Source organism: Trachurus japonicus, chromosome 7, assembly GCF_045865225.1.
Source record: "Trachurus japonicus isolate A0001 chromosome 7, Traja_1.0".
NCBI classification, from domain to species: Eukaryota; Metazoa; Chordata; class Actinopteri; order Carangiformes; family Carangidae; genus Trachurus; species Trachurus japonicus.
Window position 1 is genome coordinate 12242233 of NC_140913.1, and position 21379 is coordinate 12263611.

The 21379-nt window shown below is 43.7% G+C and overlaps 1 protein-coding gene across 3 annotated transcripts in view; it reads right to left on the reverse strand.

The window, feature by feature from the left end:
* agrn (agrin) overlaps positions 1 to 21379 on the reverse strand; it is a 253022-nt gene that overhangs the window by 92711 nt on the left and 138932 nt on the right. For all 3 annotated transcript variants that reach the window (XM_085781255.1, XM_085781254.1, XM_085781257.1), the window contains one exon: positions 12085 to 12300. In XM_085781255.1, coding sequence (XP_085637381.1) covers positions 12085 to 12300 — 216 coding nt within the window. The remainder of the gene's footprint in view (positions 1 to 12084; positions 12301 to 21379) is intronic.

The window sequence follows — 21379 nt, forward strand, 5'->3', positions numbered from 1 at the left end:
TCGAAGCAGCTGTCCACGGAGCTGCTCGGACCTGTCACTCAACGTTTCCGCGCCCTAATTGGCCAGAATTTTAACCTAATAACAGTAAAACGGTAGAGTTAAAAAAAAATTCACCCCCCTCAGAGTGTGTGCGGGGGTAGAAACTATCGATTGAGACGAAAAAACGTTCTGACACCAGGCTTTTAACATGTTGAGGATGTAAAGTCGGCGATTTTAACATGGGGGTCTATGGGGAATGCTCCCTTCTGACACCAGCCCCCAGAGGAATTCGAGGGGATTGCAGTTTTTTGAACGCGGAAGTGAGCTTCACTTCTCAGACCGACAACTGCCCCCTTGACTTCCATCAGAGACTGATGCTTTCAGAGTGTCACCCCGGCCCTCGGAAGGGATGCGGGGACTCATGTGGGCCGAGTGGTGCATATGCCACAAGTTTGCTTTCATTAGCGCCTGATTAACTGGAGCCGGTGGTGGTGGGAAGCCAAAAAAGAAGAAGAAGAAGAAGAAAAAAACAGCCCTGATGTGCAGCGAAGCATTGGCTAATCATACTTGGCCTTTGCCATCAACGCTCACTAATGAGTGATGGCCGCTGGGCCTCGATGTGCCGTTCTGATCTGCTAAAAAGGCAGTCACAGTAGGTGTCGGTGCCCTAAACACACACAGATGTCTCTGCATGACAACATTATCAACACTATGATGTGCACTTATGATAATGAGCTTTGCTGTATCTCTCTTATTGATAGTCCCATGTAAGTAATTACATGTTAAATAGCTCTCGGTCACTGTCTTATACAAGAACAGCTGTATTTACAGTTGTTGTAAAGACAGTGGTTTCCAAACTGGAGGCAACAAACTGATTGACAACATTTAAAACATTTCCACTGCACAAAATAAAGTTGTTATTCTGACTTTTTACTAATTGTCACTTGTTTTTTTTTTTTAAAGAAAGTTCTGTTTCTACATGATTCTAAAGTCTATTAAAAAAGCTAACACAGCTCACAGCTCATACAGCAGCTCATAGCTGGAAATGGGCAGAAGCCAAAATGTGTAGTGCACAAAGTCATGACTTCTACAACTGCAGTGATTTTTTTTTGTTTGTTTTGTTTTTGGAAAACAACATCAATATCAACTTTGGAAACCTCATCAACAGAAAAAAAAAAACACATTTGCTCACAAATTATCTTATGTAAGCAAATGCAGAAATTCCACAGTAATGAGTCTTTAGCCCCAAATACTGAGACTTTAATTTGAAAAATAACAAAGATCCAGAGGATTAGAATTCAAAACTGGTGTGGAAAAGACTGAAGTGCTATTTATTAAATTCTAATTTTCTCTCTGCCAGTCTCTGTCTGTCAAAGCCAAACACACTTGCAATCAGATAAATCCTTCAATCAGCCAACCCATTTCAGCCTGACAGTATAGGACCTTGTTTAACATGACAACTATTTAATTTAAGGTATTTTGATAGAGAGAGAGAGGGAGGCACGTGACAGTGTGAAGCTCCAGGAGCAGAACAAAGAGTACTGACATTTATTCAGTGCAAACGATAGATGAGAATAACTTGGATTGATTCCTCTCCTCTGCTGGCAAGTGTTATACAGACAGGCATTGTGCGTGTTTGTGTTCTTATAATCATAATTTGGAAGAAAATGATTAGATCTAGGAGTAGGACAGCAAACACATTGGTGAAAAACGGAGGGTGAACTGGTCCCCTGAGTTAGAATGAATTTAATGTGATCAGGTTGAACAATAGACAGAAAAATAAACCACATAGCGTCAGCAGTCAAGTGACTCTGATAAACATTATAAAACTGACCCATTCAACCCACTGGGAAAAAGCATCAGTGTCTGCTTTGTGTTATTTCACTGTAAACAGGATATTGTGTCGCACCACAGAGAGGAAGTGCTCAAAAATGGCCATGTCCCACTGCAACGAACAAAAGGCAGGAGACTCTTATCTCCCGGCTGTGAAAGCATCTCACTGTGAAAATGTTTTGTGCACAAGTTTGGATTCTTCAATATGAATGATTTCCAGCCACCAGGAACAAGTCATGACGTCTGTGGTTTTGTTGTGCCATTGTGTTCCTCATGGCACTAAGAAAACTGCTGCACGTTTTAAACTGCTGCTGGATGAAACACTCAAAACAAACGATGATTTTAGAAGCTTTACAAGAATTATACCTGGTGCACTATTCATATTTTTTCCAATGGATTTCTGATTTTGAAGGGGTTTACAAGGCGACTATGTAGAATCTGCCTGGCTGTGGGGAATTCATTGCTCACACATATATGTGCACAGTGATTCACAGGAAATTATGTTTACATGTTATTCACTATTAAAGTGTAATTTCATTTAATGTTATGCTACATGAGGTTAAATTATGGTCTTACAACTACATAATAACTAACCGCTAATGCAAAGCCGGTATTGCCTGCTGCTTTTACATAATAAGTGTTAAACTGTCACACCACAGAGTGGCTTTTATTGCGAAGCAGCCACAGGAAGCGCTGTTTTTTGGTGACCAGCCATGGTCAGCGCTGATGGTGATTGTACATTACAAATGTTTCTCGAGTTTCTTTTTGTCAGCGGCTAAGAATGAAATGCTACAGGGAAGTAAAGGAAGGAGAGAAAGAGCAGTCACAGCGAGCTGTTAGTAGATAGAGAACTGCAGCCAACAAGCTGCGCACCTCCAATTCTTCATCAAGGTCACCAACTCTTTTCACTGTGTCCTGCTGTCAGATAAAGCAACTGAATTAAGAGAATCGTGGCAAAAAAAAGGGGAAAAAAAGAAAAAAAAAGTTAGCACACCATTATTCTCTTATTGCTGCTTGTGGCGGCTGTTGAGCAGAGGTTATATAGTCTCATTTTGGGTTTCTATTCACAGAAACCACTCTATGTGCAGTAAAAGGAGGTTAAGGTTTGAATTGTCCAGAGCAAAACTGGGCACTAAACCTCTTTCTCTTGAGCACTGACTGTCTGAAATCGAGCAGCCACATAAAACGGCAGTGAGTAAATATTGAGGACTACTATGGTAAATCGAGTAAAAATGCTTCTCACAAAGGAAAAGTCTTCATAGTTTCTCCGTCAACATTTCTCAGTCCTGCTCCTGAGGACAAAAGGCTACTGGGTTTCTCTCCTCCCACTCAGTTAACATTCACTTTCCAGCGCCGGCATAAACAGTGTGTGTCTCATTAGATCGCTAACATGAACACCAGCAGGACTCTGGGTCCTGATGACCTGGATCAATAACCACTGCACTACTTCATTTTGGCTTCCAGACAATGCGAACTGATTCACAAACACACATGACTGCACTACATCCATGTGACCCAAATGGCTACAACACCTGGTTTTCACTCCCCATATTGCAGAGCTGGAAGTTGTGAAAGTTTAACGCTGGTCTGTCTGCTGGTTTGAAATCAGCCGTGGAGGAATTTACAGAGTCAGTCTCCCATTGGACGGGACATGCTGCCTAAATTGCCCTCTACTGCCACAATGTGAGCACACAGCATTACTCTGGGGAGTGAATGCAGTCGATATGTTCCTTACAGTCCTAGCTGTGTGTGTGCATCTAACCATGAATGTGCAGGGCAGAATATAGACTCGAATATGATGAACAGTTTAGATAAATTGTCGAACATCTACTTATGATTCCAAAGTAATTAATAAACTCAACATGAATTAACTGGATGAACTGCCTCAACAGTCGTCAGTCTCTCTAATTAAGGTACTATGGGAAAAACATTCTAGAGAAAGGATACATGCATCTAATATAATTGTATACAGAGAGTATATATCTCTAACGTGAGTCAATACAAACACACAAAACGATATTCTTTAGAAATCTGGCTCTGAACATTCATCACCAATTTTCCACACAAATAAAATAAAATCTCCACTATTGTCAGCAGAGCACTAGTTATCCTCATATTTTCACCACTGCTCTGTTTTTATTGTTTTCACCTCTTTCCATCTCTCCTGAAGTATACGCAGGGAAAATAACAAATAATGATGTATTATTCAGGAGAAGCCAAATGCATAAATACATTAAAAAGTCTCAAAACACAACCTCTTGTCTTGTATTAAGCAGGTGTGTGTTGATATGGACGTGTGTTGTGTGTGTGTGTGTGTGTGTGTGTGTGTGCATAATCTGTGTTTTGCCCGCAGGTTTTAGAGAGGTGAACGCTGGAGAGAGAAAAAGAGATGAAGAAGACAGGATTTGTCTTACAAGTATCAGTTGCTGCAGATGAGTGGAACAGCAAGTAAAGATGGATAGAGGATTCTAGCAAAGCCCATTATCATCTCTCTGTGTGTGTGTGTGTGTGTGTGTGTGTGTGTGTGTGTGTGAAGGATGATAACAAGAATGTATATATTTCTATCTGTTTACAAAGTGCCTGCAGTGTGTGTGTGTTTCACAAAGTACGCCTGGGTGTGTATGCGTGTACATGCATAGTGGTATAAATACAGTATCATTACACACACACACACACACACACACACACACACACACACAGACACATATTCAGTCCATCAGGTTCTGCATGTTATGGTTATGAATATCAAGCGAGAGTCAATGCCCCAGGGAAATGAAAGCACGGAAACCAAGTTATTTACAATGACCTCTCGCTCTGTGTATGTGTGTGCTGGTGTGTGTCTGCGCGTCTGTGTGCGCACATAAATGTGTTCAGCAATGACCCTGGATAAATCTGATTACTCTCTGTGTTCATGTGTGTGTTTGTTGGCATGCACGTTACCCGCTGTTGAGAGTGGCACCAAGAAACGGAGAAATGTAGTCGGATGGAGGGAAGTGCAAAGGGAGGAATGGAATGAGAGAAATGAAGAGAAAGTGACAGAGGGAATAAAGTAGTAAAGAAGAGGGAGAGAGAGACTGAGCAGCTATTTTTGGCTGGTCTAAAGCAAGTAAATGAAAAAGAGGTGAAATAAGAGAGACAAGAAATAAAATGGACTGAAAATACAAAGAGGAGGGAAAAGGAGAGAGTAGAGAGTGAGGAAGAAATAGGAGGGTTAAAACCAAGCAAAGAGATAAAGGGTGAAGGGGAAACAGAGAAAGGGAAAGGAGGCCAGAGGGAATGAAACAGGAGGAAGAGATGACTCCTCAGCCTCCTCAGTCACAGTGCACAACACTGTTATCAGCTGGAAAAGCCAAAAGTCATCTCCACCATCTGCAGTTATTACCACCACGCCATCGTCACCGGGAAACCGCACATGTCACCAGGGTAACAAAAGACATCATCAAAGTGTGAGGAAAGAGTAGAAGTAGGAGAAAAGGAGGAAGAGGAAGGGGAAGAAGAAGAAGAGGAAGGGCAAGGGTTAGAGAGCGTGTGGAGGTAAAGGTTGACTAAAGCGAGTTGTCTTTCATCTCTTCACTTCCCCAGCTCTGTTTCAGAGAGAGAAGGATTTGTTTGGAGGAGATTTTCCTGAAATGTCCCCCTCCTGGCCGGCTTCATCCTCTACGAGGGGATAAATCACAGCTTTACCCGGCCCGACCCAGACACCTTAACAACCAGACAGACCAGCGCTAGACAAAAGGCAGAACGTACAGCTGGGGTAACAGGATCAGACCAGAGACTGTTTGAGCTTCTCTGGGAAAATAAATAAATAAATCAGCACAGCACAGAAAAAATAAAAGACTTTGATAAGCAAGAAGAAGAAGTGGAAACTGATTGGGCTACCAAGATGTAAAATTACATCTTTCTGCTATCTTATATAATCTCAACAAACAGTGTGTTAGTGAGACGTTCTCACACCAGGAGCAGCTTCACTGGAGTCTCTAGAGGCTTCGTTTTAGTACTACACCAGGCGCACGGAATGCATTCAGTGCAGCAGGGAGGGATATTCAGCAAAACCGCAAATGCACATACAAAACACACAAAGCACGCACATTCATAATCATTACATTGTGTAAATATGGGAGCATATCCAAACAGAGTCACTATCAGGACTCACAAATAGGGACTAATGCGCTTTAGTGAATACATTTAGGAGGATTTGTGACGGTGGGGAGGATAATACTGACCACTAAACATTGGCCAAGGGCCAGGCGAAGATGACGGTTGGGTAAAATACTGAGAGAGCCGGCGCGTCTTGTCTCATGTGTTCGCTTGCACAATATTTAACCAGGATCACAACCTTTCCAAACATTTGTGCCTTCAGTTTCTAAAACATAACCGTAAAATGTTAATCATGGTTTAGTTGCCAAGAGCGGCTACTGGAGGGAAAGGGCTCCAAGTGCACTCAACAGACTCCAGTTTTGTTTATGATAAATATTTTCTCATTAAGTTGATAGATAATGTAATCTGCTGCTATTATAGTGGCTACAGAATTTATCAGCAAGCGTGAATAAGCTGTATATGAGACAGGTTTACTGTGTAAAAAGGCTGAAAAGCTCTGATAAATTCTTATATATATATTACAACCAAGTACCACAGGTTGCAGCACATACTTTATGTTTAAGATGGGAAGCTTCACATCCTTCTGGTGTTGGGCCCTGAGTGCCTGCAGTATGTTAGAGCAGACAGAGCAGCAGGTGTGGAGTACTGATGCCTTTCTCCTTTCACTGTGAGGACAGAGGAGTGCGCCGGCACCGGAGAGATAACGCCCTCTCTAAAGCCCGGAGAGGGAGAGAGGGAGAGAGGGAGAGCGGAGAGGTGGAAGGCAGCCGGCCGTGCTTATGGCCAACTCTCAGGAACACACTCAGACGTGCACATGTGCACACACACACGCACGCACGCAGGCAAAATCAATCTCCATTGATCACTGTCTCAAACCCTAGTCACCTCGCCTCACCCACACACACTCACACTTTTTTTTTTTGCATTACTTGTTGCAATCCTTTAAGAAGAAAAAGAATAAAGTACAAAAAAAGAACTAAAATTCCATGTTCCACAAGAGTGGCCACACAAGATTGAGTTTTGCAGCACTTCTGCAGCTCTCTCTGGGAAAGGGAGTGTATTTACCACTCTGCTCCAAGTTCAATATTAGGAGAGGCAACATGGTGCATGCTCCCCCCGCCAACTGTAGCGTGTGCATGCCCATACACGCTGCAGTACCCACACGTACACATACATCCACACAGCTGCCCAAATGTCTCTTGTCTCTCCGAAGCAGAAAGTGCTTCCACTGGCTGTTTCTGTGTCTTTCTTCTCTTAACTGGCTGACTTTTTCCTCTTCCTCTCGCAGTTGCGTTGTTATCGGGCACTCCTGCTGGGCCAATTTAGACGCAGCTTCTCCTTTTAATTTCGATAATATCAGAGGCCATTATCTGCCCACCGCCTGCCCGCTTGACCGCCTGCCCGCCGGAAATGTAACCCCACCGATCCCAAATCATCCATCTAGAACAAAAGGAAGATAATGAAGAAGCTGGCCCGGAGCTGGTCTCCACCATTAAGGGCCAGGTTATGTGAATATTAGAGAGGAGCACTGGGGGCGACTAAGTGCCCACGCCTCAACAGCATGTGGGTCATTTCGTCCGTCCCTCAGGAGGGAAATTACACCGCTACACTGGCAAATGTTGTAATAGCCAGTTCAGTGTTATGACTGAGGTGCTAAATGAATGTGGTTAACGGGGATTTTACCTCTGCTGAGACGAAACCAAGTCGAGCTTGAACTGTGCGGTCAGATGAGCAGGAAAATATCCAGGAGAGGAGGACTGCAACATTGAGTCCAGGTTGTAAACAAGCCTCTTTATCTTTGTGTGTGTGAAGTTGTGCAAGAAGCTGAGCAGGAAACTGTGATGGATGTTTACAACACACAATTCTGATCTGCCTGTTTTCTTCAAGATAACCTGAGGATTTGTTTAAAACCTGTCCGGTCGCATGACCACCCAAGCGTCCTCCTTTATTTCTCATTTATTTTAGCAAAGTCCTACTTTCCAAAAACTCAGCAGTTTACTTAACGAGTACAATTACCGATGGGAACAACAGCCAAAACTATGATCAATGAACCTAAGCTCAAGGTTGCATGAAAACCAGAACGTCTCATTAACACAGGCAGAAATGAGGTCATGGTTTGTGCCTATACTCTGGTACAGAACTAAGTGGGCACTGTGGCAGCAAGTGATAATTACAGGATAATGGCCGATGCTAATGTGTAGTGCACCTGTAGCGTGAGTGAAGATGGGTAGCAAAGCAGGCAGACTGACACAGAGATGTCAGGTACACAGCGATATCCATGTACTGTAAAGAGCTGACATTAGCCACAGCGGTCACATCAGACTGAGTGAAGCTGTAGCAGTCAAATCCCCGAGTGTCTGAAGGGAGCGAGGGAACGATTTATTGTCTAAACCGCTCACTGGGAAATGTTGCAGCGTGTCAGCATCCACTAGATGTCAGAGACCTGATGGTTGATGCTCCCCTCCCGTTGGGAAAAAATAACCCACCCCAGGCCTCAGACTTGTACTTAGTGCTAACAAAATGCTCCATATAACTCCAGTCCCTTTAAAAAGGGGGATAATCTGCGGGAAGAAAACTTCTTTTGTGGTCGCACTCCTGCGTGCCAGATAAGACTCCCGAGTTGATTTGAATTGGACATGACGGCTTCTCAGAACGGTAGCCAATTCACTTACCCCAATGAAAACCCGCCATTCAAATTGAATGAGTCAAACGAGGCTTTACACAAAAGCACCAATCCAACCGCCCACACTATTCCTAAAGTTAAAAGCTCTCTCATTCTATCAGCTCTCTCTCTCTCTCTCTCTCCACTTGCACGCCGTCTCCCACTCCTCGTCCTTCCCGGTCTCTGCCTCTCTCTTCCTCCATCAGCCTTGACAACTCCATAATCTCAGCCAGAGTGACCTGTCCAGACCCTCTGTACCGGCTGAATTTATTGGAGGCAGAAAGAGAATGAGAACCTGTCACTCGTCTTCAACTAACCCCCTAACCCCCCCTCTGTCTCTCTCTTTCTCTCTCTTGCTCTTTACCGTGTGCTTACCCCGGCATGTATTGCACATCGAAATTTTTCCTTACTATGCGGCATGTTTGCACTGTTAACTACAAACACAAATATCGTTCGCCTCATCTGCAGAGAGACACGTAAACATCTTTTGATCGATGCTACTCTACACAACTTGGCTGAACCTTTCATCTGCTGTGAATCTACCTCCTTCGATTCTTTCATCCACTGCCCTTTCAAATACAGTCTATAGACACAAAGTTATTTTGTCATGCGTGGGAGCTTTTCAAAATAGCTGTTGCAATAAAAGCACTTAAGTAAAAAAAATAACCACACAGCAACCAGGTAGCCAAGTGCACACACTTGACCACAGACAAAAAGATGGAGGAATTACCAGGAATTATATTTAATTTGTGGAAATCTTCTACTCTGCAAAATGTGTTGTTTGAAAGCATGAGATTTTTTTTATTTTTTATCTCCATTGATTAAAAGCATTTTGGTCAACTTGTTTAGACTCAGGTCACCTGTAGCGGAAGGCTTATTAAAGCCTGTGTGTTGAGTCTATACAGAGAAAAATGCAGTTCTAAAACCGGTGCTCACTACACTTTCCGTATTTTTCATTGCAGTTATTATTGCTGCACAAATAAAAAGGGGTCATAGGGTGTGATATTTTTTCCGGGTAAATGATAATGGAAATGTGTGGCACAATCTAAGAATCCACAAACCTGGCTCATGTGGCTATTTGGGTTAGCTTTCACTTCAACGTCAAGTGATCAAAGCGATCAGAGTCTGAGGCCTCCCCAGGAAAAACAAACAAACACTAAAGAAATGTGTCTACATCATGTTAAGCTGGATTCTGGTCCTCAGACAGGTGGTGAGCTATGTGGACACACTACGAAGTGCAGGGTGAGCCTGGACTACAGGTTTGATAATGCTGCTTTATAGAGTTTTTATTCATTCAGAAATGCTCCAGGGGACACATTTATCCAGCCAGATGTCTGAACAGAGATGCTGGTTTGATTTTGCTAAGCAACATTAAAGCATTTCAGGGAAAATGCTGTAATAAAAACACAAAAACTGATTCTTAAATTTGATTTTGACGACTAATTAACTTTAGAGTTTGCATGTTTTAATGGGTATTTGTGAATGTAATGTCTGTTTTTGCAGGGGAGGTGAGGCTGCTAACAAAAATGTATTTTTCTAATGAACATCGCTTTTACGTCTGAACATTTCTGCATGTGTAATTATAAATTGGGACTTTTTAAATATGCAAAAACACAAAACACAAAAATCCACAAACACCTATCTCTAAGGAGCTCTGTGTTCTTTGAGTAGGAGTCAGATTCAATGATTAAACGAAGGCGTTGACATAAAAATTGCATTAGCATTAGCATCAGTTATACTGGCCTATAATGCAGGCGATGGAGGGATGGGGGGGAAAAAACAGCTTTTGACTCTGTTGCAGATGTGACGTGGCAAAAGAGGAAGTCTGTTCTTGTGGTGAGCATGTAGTTATTATCGGCAATACTATCATTAGCATCGTCATTATTATTTTTCTGACTTTATGTGTTTTTCCTGGCGACTGCCTGCTGCTGTTGCCAGATGTAATTACGGTGCTTTTGATGGCCTTAACCCTCCATGAGCCATTACAGCACTATCTCTGTGGATTTAGTCTAGTCCTGGATTCTATTCACACATTCACTCACTCACTCTCTCCTGCATGCCTGTCTTTCTCTAAATGTTTCATTGCTCCTTTCTCTTTCAAAATGACTCTCTCCCTCCCCCTCAAGATGTTTCTCCTCTTTCTCCCTCCACTGTACCCTCTGTTCCTCCTGTCCTCTCTCTGTCCTCTCTGTCTCTTTTTTCACCTCTCTGCCAGTGGTGAGCAGTCACCAAGCTTGTTATTAGTGCCAAGTCCAAGCCGGCACTGTAATCAGACCCCTGGAATTAGCAGTGGGCTCACATTGGCAGCCAGGCACAACGCTGACAATACACCAGTTATTACTGAGGTTGCTGCAACGTTGCAGCTTTGGCAGGAATCCGCTGCTCCACTCAGAGCCCAGGATCTTGATGGGCTTTGCTAAAGAGAAACAATGAGTGGTACAGCAGGAGTGTAGGCACCCACCGGGGGCTAAAGGATAAAATACACACTGGATGGCTACCAATGGGAGTAGTGAGTGGCACGCTTTCTTTTTTTGTTTGTTTGTGGGGGTGCAGGTGGCGCTTAAGCACTGGGAGTGTGGCCATATTGGAAATACAATAGGTCTGACATAATGGGGATGTGTTTTATTATTGGGGGATAAAGATAGGGAGGCAAAGCCTGTTGTATTAGAACGGGGTGTAATAGAAATCCATTTACTTGACAATAACAAGCAATTTAGCATCACTCAGAGACTTGCAGCTTTGTTTTTGGCCGCTATAATGTCCTGTCCCAAACATCAAAACATCCCAAGTCTTGTTTGTGTTCGTTGAAAATACCTTTCAGCAACAGAGCACCTCACTAAAAGCAGTCCATTCACCTATACTTCACAGCTTTCAAATTCAACTCTCAGAGCGGTTTAAAAGAGAGAGTCAGTCTCAGGTCAGATTGCGCTCTGAAATGCTGCAGATTCAGATGTTCTTGGAGGAGGGGTTCTTGCTCTTTTCTGGATCAGAAGCACCAATTTAATCTTTCAAAATGTACAGACCCTGTACTGCACATACAGCCATGATGGTAACACTTCAAAAAAACATGCTAAAATAAAAAAGTTCTGCTCAAAAGTCAATAAATAATGGTGTCTGTCTGTTTCTGAGGTTCCTGGGATCTTGTGATATCATAAACACCACACCGCAAATCAACAGCAGAAACTCTGTTGTTACCAACTGTCAATATGCATGATTTATCTTCTTTTTATGTATGAGCATACAAAGTATTAAAATACCAGACTTTAAAAGGATTTCATTTTCTTTCCAAGTTTCACTCATAAAAAAAAAATGAAATAAAATCAGGGAGGAATAGGCGGATCACTTCACTTGTGTCAGGGGATTTCCGAAAATGAGCTACTCTGTTCTGAAAGCATGTGGAATTATCTCAATTTTCATGTTCAATTTTGAGTTTGGGTTGAGCTGGAGGACGGATATTTTCGGCCAGTGTCTCTCGAGAGCGGTTGGTAGGTACAGTAGGCGGTGGTACTTACAGCACGGTCCCTTGCGCAGCACCTTGATGCGTCGCTGTGCATTGCATTGAGCTTTCTCCAGCTCACACTCGTTGGAGTAAGTGGACGAATCTGAGCCGCAAACAGGCGCCACCAAGGATGGACAGTCCCCCCGCTTGCAAACGCACTCAGCCTTGGCCGGGTCGGTTGGGTCTCGCTCACACACGGCACCGAAGCCACACAGCATTCCTCTACAGCCTGAAAGACAAGAAGAGGAGGAGACATTAGGATTGGTATTCATCACATCCCTGTGTTGTTTTTAGTCATAAATTTCAAAGTCCAATAAACTCAAAGCTTCCACAAACCCGCCACACAGACACCTTAATGAGTGTGATCTTGCATGAACTCATCAAAGTTTTTTTTCCCCTTCACTTCTTTCTTGCACAGGTCTGACGTGAGAGAATGCTAAGAAAGTTAAAACACCAGACATGCCAGACAGACACGTCTCAACAAATGAATCTCAATATGCGTCAGTCATCGGGGTCTTTGTGCAGAACTCTACTCAGTTCAGCAACACAAATGCATCAGGGACTCTATGTGATCCTGGCGTAAAGCACACAGATGCTCTCAATTCATCCAGGAAGAATCTGTCCACCCATGCAGAGCAGGCACAGTGTGTCGCTGGGTGTGCTGAGCCCTCGCACAACTCTGGAAAAGCTCCAATGTTAAAAATTTCAAAAAGTCAGCAACAATATTAAAAATCAATCTCCTGTACAGTATGGGGAAGCCGGATGATACACACAGGCTTGTGGACAGTTTATTCTGACCCTTTGACGTGTCTTTGAAGCGTCAATGATCCGGCACCATGCAGGAAAGCCGTGGAGGGAGAGCAACACAAAGACAAACCAAGGTCAGTCGCACACTTTAAGGCTCCATAAGTCAAACAAACACAACTCTGAGGACTTTGATCCTCAACTTCCCACTGAGTCCTCGGCTTTGATCAAGTGTGAAACAGCAAACTGTAAACTCTGTCAGATGCTGAATGCGCAAAGTGTATGGCTGTGTGTGTGTGTCTGCCTGTGTATTATCATTATTATTATAGCCTTTATTTAGGACTCAGAACTGATCCATAAATAAAAGGAAGAGTAGGTACAGACATGATATTAAAGTCATGTTTGGGTCAACAATAAATAACATATCACACATTTACATATAGATTAAGACGCCAGTGGTTCCACAGTCTTGAGGTGAACCTGACTGAACTCACAGCAGGTTCACTCGTTTTGAGATTATTCAATAGCTGAGTCAGACAGCCTACACACACATCTATACAACATCAACTTAGTCATTGACCTGCATAGTGGCAGTTACAGCTGATGTGGCTCTGTGGCCACAGGTGAGGCTGTTGGGCAGCCAGCTGCTGTGGCGTCCTTGTCTCATGGTGGGGTGGGGTGTGGGTGGGTGGGGTGGGGGTGTGTGGGTGAGTGGGGGGAGGGGGGAGGCAAGCTCTCACAGGCAGCCAACCTGATTGGAAATCAATGGATGAAAGCACAGAAAAATAAGAGTCCATTCTAAAACAGCCATCCTGGTTGGAGAGGTGAGCGACCGGTGTCACTGCGGAGGATATACATGTCACACACTCTAACACACTCACACACTCTTTCTCACACACACACACACACACACACACGCAACTATTCCTTATCGCTGGTACCCAGGCCAGGACTTAACGCAAGGCAGCATGTCCACTCTCTGGCAGGTGGCTTTTGTGGGACTGGATGGACCAACAGACACACACACGCACACACACACACACACACACACACACAGAAACTCGTTGTGTGCAGCATAGACAACTGGTCCAGCATCTGCCCAAGGCATCTCATTCTGTCTCTCTCCTCACACCAAAGCACACTGTGTATGTGTGTCGGTGTGTGTGTGTGTCGGTGTGTGTGTGTACGGACTGACAGGCGAGGAGGCTGTTTTTGACTTGCCCACTGTTCCCGGTGGGGGAGCGCCTGACAGCTACCTGAGCTCACTCTCTTTTGTACCGGGGGGAAAAAGGTGTATGCATGTGTGTGCGCATGTGTGTGAGCATGTGTGTGTGCGTGCGTGCGTGCGTGCGTGCTTGCGTGTGTCTGCCAAGCTATCCATAAATGCATCTGTATTCCTGACAGCGTGTGTGCGTCTGTGAGGTGTAGGCATTAGGTGTCTCACGGGTACACACACACACACACACAGAGAGACAAGCGCGGCCAGGTGCTAGCATGAAGGCCTTGTCATAACTGGCCCGCTGCTCTGCCATCACTTCACAACATGTGCTTTGTGTGTATGTGTGTGTGTGTGTATGAGTGTCAGCGTGTGGCTCAGAGGCGAAGCCATGAGAGCGGAGTGACAAGAGGTGAAATTCAATCGAAGTGTGTCAGATGTGTACAAGAGGGAGGGAGGGTGTCTGATAGTATGGAAGGAAGAAGAGAAACATAACAGACCCAGGTTTGCAGTCAGACCAACGATCTGTGTGTTGTTTAAAAATATCAGCTGTGTTTTCTGTGCGGTGCAGGAGGAGCCTGGATATTCCTGCGCAGTCATCACACAAGTAATACTGTTTAAAAATAAAAAATCTGATTGTAAAAACTCCGCACCGTGGAGAGAGAAAAAAAAAGAGTCTTGAATGCCCGCGGTGGTTTGTAACCACATCTCTCCTGTGATGTTTTCCTATAAGAAAATGTCACTCTTGCCTCAAGCTTTGCACACTGACAAAAGACTGACACCAGAGCTTAGGGCTCTGTTAAAGTGAGGGTATCAAGTGGACTGAGCCTCCAAACTGCATATTCTATGAGCCAGGAGTTCTTCCCTGGGAAAAGTCCTCCTTATACCTGAGAGAAAAAAAAAACAAAACAAGTTTGACACTTCAGTTTTCTTTAGAAAGAAAAAAAAATGCCTCAGGTACTTAATAGAAATGGCAATGTCTTATCCTATCCTGCATGGCTGAAAACAACAGTACACCACCAACAACAGAAACCTTGTCAATAATAAACTCAAACAGAGATGGAAGTGACCCAGTTTGATTGACAGGTGATCTCTGGGAATGCAGACAGGATAATAAGAACAGTGAGGATCCTGTGGACGTGTCCTGGAGACAGATTACAATGTAAACTTCTCCATATACCATATATCCATAACAACAGTGGTGGTGTTGTGTGACTCATTGTTGGGCGCTATTGGCACTGAACACATAGACAAGTGACATACATGTCATTTGAGTTGTATAAAGTTATCAGTAGTAAAGTTTACGCCACTTCCGAGTGGTTGTTTCGGTCATAGGTTGTAAGTAAAGACGGACGTATAGCCTCTGTGGCGTCACCCACAGTGGTTTTGAAGCTCAGAGTGAGCTGCTCCAACGTTGCTTTCTTGGCAATGCTTGAGGGGAACGTGTGAAGCTGATGACGCATTTTGGTTTGTATGAAGCATATGCTCACCAACCTGTCACTTAAAGTGGCCACGCCCCCAATTATGCAGAACTTAAAGTGAGGGAGCAGGAAATTAGGTGTAGAGATCGCAACTGTTTTGTACCAGGCTGTAAAGAGTTTATTTCTGCTGTAAAGTTGGACATTTTAACATGGGAGTCAATGGCGACTGACTCACTGTGTCCAACACACACCATGTTCCATGTGTCAGCCCTGTGTTGACTGATGGGTGACGTGTACACCTCTCTCTCACCCGGTTTCAACTCTGCCGTTGGATAAGCATCACTATATAACATTTCAAAATAAAAAACGTTCGCCCTCATATAACACTCGATGTAGTTGCAATGAAAGCATCTGCGCTGCTCCACTGGGACTAATAGATGTGACCTTTGGAGATTCTCTCACTTGAGTAGTGAGAGCAGGATGGATTTCAAATGCAAAGGTAACAGTGTGTGTCTGCTGCTGTGTCCAAGCAAGAGAGCAGCTTCCGTCTGAGCTGAGATGAAGGCAGCAGACACTGTGTACATATAGAAAGAATGTGCCCTTTTTTAATATAGTGGCTGACTGCAATCTGCTGCTCTGTTCTTATAATGTACACATGCTGACAGCTGCTATCTCCAAAACGATGAAGGTTAATATTATATACATTCTTTTTGTGGTTTGGTTTCTTGATGTTGTAAAACTGTAGAAATACAACACATTGTCTTGCACATTCCTTTCACCTTTCAGACAGGATGCACATACCTTTGCAGGCACTGTGGTATAAGGGCACGTAAGTTTGTATGAATGTGGATTTTAACTTCGCAGTTCTTTGTGCAATTGTTTTTTTCGAGTGGCATGAGTGAGAGTGTGTGTGTGCCGTGTGTGTGTGTGTGCAGACTCATCGGTCCATGTAAGTGTGTAAGGTAATCTCCCTCCAGCCCCCTGCAGCACTAAAAGCTTCACATCCATGCTATTTTTTTTTTCCTATTGGAGACTGAGGAGGAAAATCCCATTGGGGAGAAAAGACAGCATGTCCAGTTTGTGCTTGTCAAGGCGAGCGTCTTGTCCAGGTAACAGTTCATCCCATGTTTAGACAGCTCATCCATTAAATATGACACGGTGCCAGAGCCTTAAGGATGCTCTTGATGCGTCAGTGGCTTATGAAAGGCAACGGATAGCACTGTTCTGATTAAAGGCATGGAGAGGGGGGGGGGGGGGAAATGTCACGGTGTGCGAGTTGAAAAGAAACTCTGGCACAGTTCTCTGGTGGTTATTTTCCACAGACTCTTGTGCCAGTTCTGATGCTTCAGGATTCACTGTTGGTTCAAGATGATACACATTTCACTTCATTTCTCTGGTGGATCAAAGCACATGTCACAAAAGGAACTTTTTTCTTTTTTTTTGCCCTTTCTTCAACAATGCAGAACATGGTTAGGACAGTGAAGCCCTGTGCTTCCAAATTAAATCCTGATTTTACAATATAGCCTGTGATCACAGATTAAAGATGTTTCATCATACGGCTCATTATCTGTGTGATACCGTGTGTCAGTTTCTTGCTTTACAGTTCAGATTCATACAGACAGATTCAATAAATATGCCCCAAAAGCAGGAGCTCCTATTACTTTGAGATTGTTTCGACTCCGTGAAGAAAACATCCCCACAGTCTGTTTGCGGTGAGATGCTCTGTCAGTTTCATTGTTTTGCTGCCTTGTTGCATTTACCTCAAACAAAGTGAAAAGGGGAGAAATGGACTGTCGTGGCAAGCATGAACGCGCTCAGAGCCAATAAGGCTTGACAGAATCGCCCTGACAAACTTAAAATGGCTACTTTAGGGGAGGAACAGTGTTTTCTGCAGTTTGGGGGGGGGGGGGTGATACCTGTCAGGGTTTTCAATTATTTTACAGCAGTCCAGTTTGCTCCAGCTGCATTGGAGAAAGGATGAAAAAAGAGGGAAAGGGAGGAAAGCCAAGTGAAGGAGAAGGTGTGCATGAATAATTAACAGTCCTGAACTTTACATGGGTGACAGGAATAGCGGGTGAATTACTAGGGGTAGCCAGGGCAGTGATGCACAAATGGCAAACGTGTTGAGTAACCCGTTTAGGTGAAGTCAGTTGTGCCGTGATGAGATTAAATCTGTGAACGGCGGCTCCGGCTCTGACTAATGACCTATTGACTGTCAGGAAATCAGGAAACGGAAGTTGATGGAGGGGCGATACTGCTCGGTGGCATTGAAGCGACATCGCATTAATGTTGAATGAGTCTAAATTCATTACGCTCTATCACTCCTGAGGGACATCTTCCAGTGCCATGCTAATAGAAGGAGCCTTTCTTTTCAGCTCAGGCTAAGTAATACAGATGTGCTGGGGCTGCCTCTTAACAGTCCTCTCTCCTCTCTCTCTGTAAGAGGCCTTTAGCGTCTCTATCAGTATAGCTGTGCCAGAGGACCTTAGCGGTGAGGGGACGGGTTGCTATGGCAACAACCAGTGATGCACTCGGCACAAAGCAGCTTGCCTCATCAGTTTGGGAATATAAAGTTTCCGTTCACGCACACAGGTGGTTTATGTGTACACACACACACACACACACACACACACACACAAGCACACGTGCAGCTTCCGCAAGCCCCCGTGTCAAACTCCTTGTGGTACTTTTTTAGTTTTCATTTGCAGTGATTGCGCTGCACTCTCCGTTGCCTTCCCTCCGCTCAATGCTTTGGGGTGAGAATCTAATTTTGTAAATCTAATTCCCTCACTATGAACGTGTGCAGCATGGAGGCTATAGGTGTGTTGTGCTGTGCTGTGTAGGTGTGGAGGAGAGCAGCAATAGCTCGCTGCCGCATTGATTAACGGTTGCAGGGAGGTTGCCTTCCTGGTGCGTCGATATGATTATTTACAGAACAGAGTCCAGAAGTGGTGCAGCGTGTCATCGCAAGACGGTGAATTAAGACAAAAACACAACGGTGGCCAGCAGTTACACCTGCTAAAATATCTGAGGGGAGAAAGCACCCCTACAAGGCCTCCATTGATCTCTGGTTAGTGATCCTCAGGGGACCGATGCAGTCGATTATTGATCGTGGCGCAATCTTACAAGGCCCAGTGTGAAATAAAGAAAACATCTGCTCACAAAGGAACACCCCACTATAGCGGCTCAATATAAGAAAATCGCTTCTTTAAACCATTTAAATGAAAAGAAAAAGGGTGAAGGAAGGAAAGAGTGGAGACTCTTTCAAAGGATTTTTCAGAAGAAAACAACTTTTCTCTTGTCCTGCTTTTTCAAACTGCGCCTGTTCTTATCAGGGCAAGAGCAGAATGTACAAATTGACGAAAACAAACTGTAAAGAGCTATTCGTTTATTTTCCCTGCGCCTTGAGCTGCAGTTCTCTTCTTGAGGACGGAGGGTTTTTTGAGTATGCGAGCATGCCTTTGTGTGCACATGTGTGTGTGTGTGTGCGTGTGTGTATAGGTTGGTACAGTATTTTCTCATTCCCTCGCATAAAAGGGGCAATCAATTCCCCTCTCCTCCTCATTCCCGAATGCAACATACACGCTCGCACAGCTGAGCGCCTGGGTCCTGACCTGGCTAACACGCAGGATGAACTTATTTACCAAACGGCAGCTTGGACGCCAGGCCAGACCCGCACTGCATGGCTCCCAGAGAATAAGAGATAAAGTTAGCGGAAAGAGGGAGGGGGGGTGGGGGGGCAGGATGAGCTTTATATTGGAAGAAATACTGCATGGGAGAGGAGAGAGAGAGGCGAAGAAAGGTTAAAGAGAAAAATGAGAAGCAGAGGGGAAAATACCTATGATTCAAATCCCTCACAGCTTCTACACATGTGCCTCATTCAATACAGTAAAGTAAAATAAAAATAAAAAACCCTCAGCAGCTGCATATAGTCTCAAGGCTGCGGTATAATGGACACGGATGCAATACCTTTAAGTTTCTTTTGAACATGAGGAAAAGAAAAATAAGTTTCAAATCATTAGCTGTGTTAAATGCCCTTATTTTCAACCCTGCGACAAAAACAATAGGTCATCTCTTAAACATATGGCGGCTCAGCTCGTTAGAGGAGACACACATGTTTAAAAGTAATCAAACACCCTGTAGATCCTGACGTTCTCCCACCTGACTTTACTGCTCAGTCACCTCAGCTACTATTGTTACTGCTCCACTGAGGTTTCACTCGTTGCTATTTCTGGCCTCCCCTCACTATGGTAACTTTTTTAACTTTAATGAAGTCCCACTGGCATTAAGCATAAATAAGCAAAACCAGACAAAAGCTACAGTGAACAGGGAGAGATATGTATTCCAAAGGTTTGTCTTTTATTGTTGTTGTTTTGTAGGGGGGGTTCATTTTTTGTTTTTTTTTGTAGGCTATAGTTTCACACCTGTAGACAAGAAATGATGTGAGATAATTGAAGTAGCAGTGTGGTTAGAGACTGTGGTCCCGAGGTGATCAGCTGTGTGTGTCTCATTTCCAGTTCTAAAGCATGACCACATTGTTCCGAGGCTTTAAGTAGCGATTTGTTTTGCTATTGCTACGTATCCTGTGTTAGCATTGAATAGAAGAAATGTTAGTTCACCTACTGTACAAACTTCAGTCCTTTACTTACTAAAAGCTGTCTCCAGAGGTGGAAAACAACATCAGTATTAACAATTTTCTTCTACTGAAGTTAGCATTCTAACAAGCTAGCAGGGTTAGCAAGAGGTGAACTAGTTTTTTGTAATATTTTATTTATAGTTTTACAGAAAGTGGTGGAGCTGGATCCATCTCTTACAATTTTCCGTCTTCTATCAACTTTACGTGCACTTGCATCACCTCCACTTTTTTATTGTTTTAAATCACTTTTTGCTGTTGAAACCATCAAAAAAGAGCAAATGCATTTTTCACACCTACTTGAGTGTGAGAAGTTATTTCAAACCCTGAAGCAGGATTTTTTTCTTTTTGTTCAACAAAGGAACAAAGCAATTAGACTGAGACCTTGTTGAGAGAGCTTTCAAACACGATTCAAAACCAAGCCCAGAGCTGTGCGCTGTATGAAGTGGAAGTGGAAGTGTGATCAGCCTGTTGTCCAACTCCACCACCACAGCGGGTGTTCATCATTATCCTCATCATTACCTGTTGACTCTTATTCATTTAGCCAGGAAGACTTTCTCCTAAACCAAGAACGGGATCGATAAAGGCTCCAATTCGCTTTAAATTCAGCAGTGCAATAAACTGAAACCTATAACCACTCATGTGCGAACGGAGACCACAGCAAATACAATGTGGCTGTTGAGATACATCAACATCCCTCACCATCTACATACCAAACCGACAGTGGTCAAAAATGTTTACAATGTTATCCAACATTTTTTCTTTTGTTCAGAAAAATATTATAGGTCTCAGAAATGAGCAGCTGCTGCGTCTTCATAAATCAGGCCTGAAATATGACAGCTCTTGACAGCTTAGGACATCTGCCTAATCACGCCTGTTACGAGAGAAAAATACATGAAGGGTATTGGAGGAAAAACACTTGGTTATTTGTCTTGATCAGGCAGCGAAGAAGACAGGGAGGAAAGTAGGTAGAGAGATGTCATGAGAATAGAATAATGAAGGCAATCAACACAGGGAACGGACAGAGGTAAAACCGTATTCATTAAAACAGAGCTTAACGTGGACGAGAACCAGCGAGTCAGCATTAGTGGTTCGGTGTACTACGCCATCAGGCAGCTGTACTGTGTTGTATGAGATGCGTTAGCCGTGGCTCCTCCTTTGAGAACATCAATGAATATTCACAATGAAGTCAATGAGAATCCAACAGTGCGTTCTTTGAGACACCTTGGGCTCTACAGTATTTTCCTGCGCGCACAAGGCCAGCGTAGGCGCAAATGCAGTCTTTATGCAATTT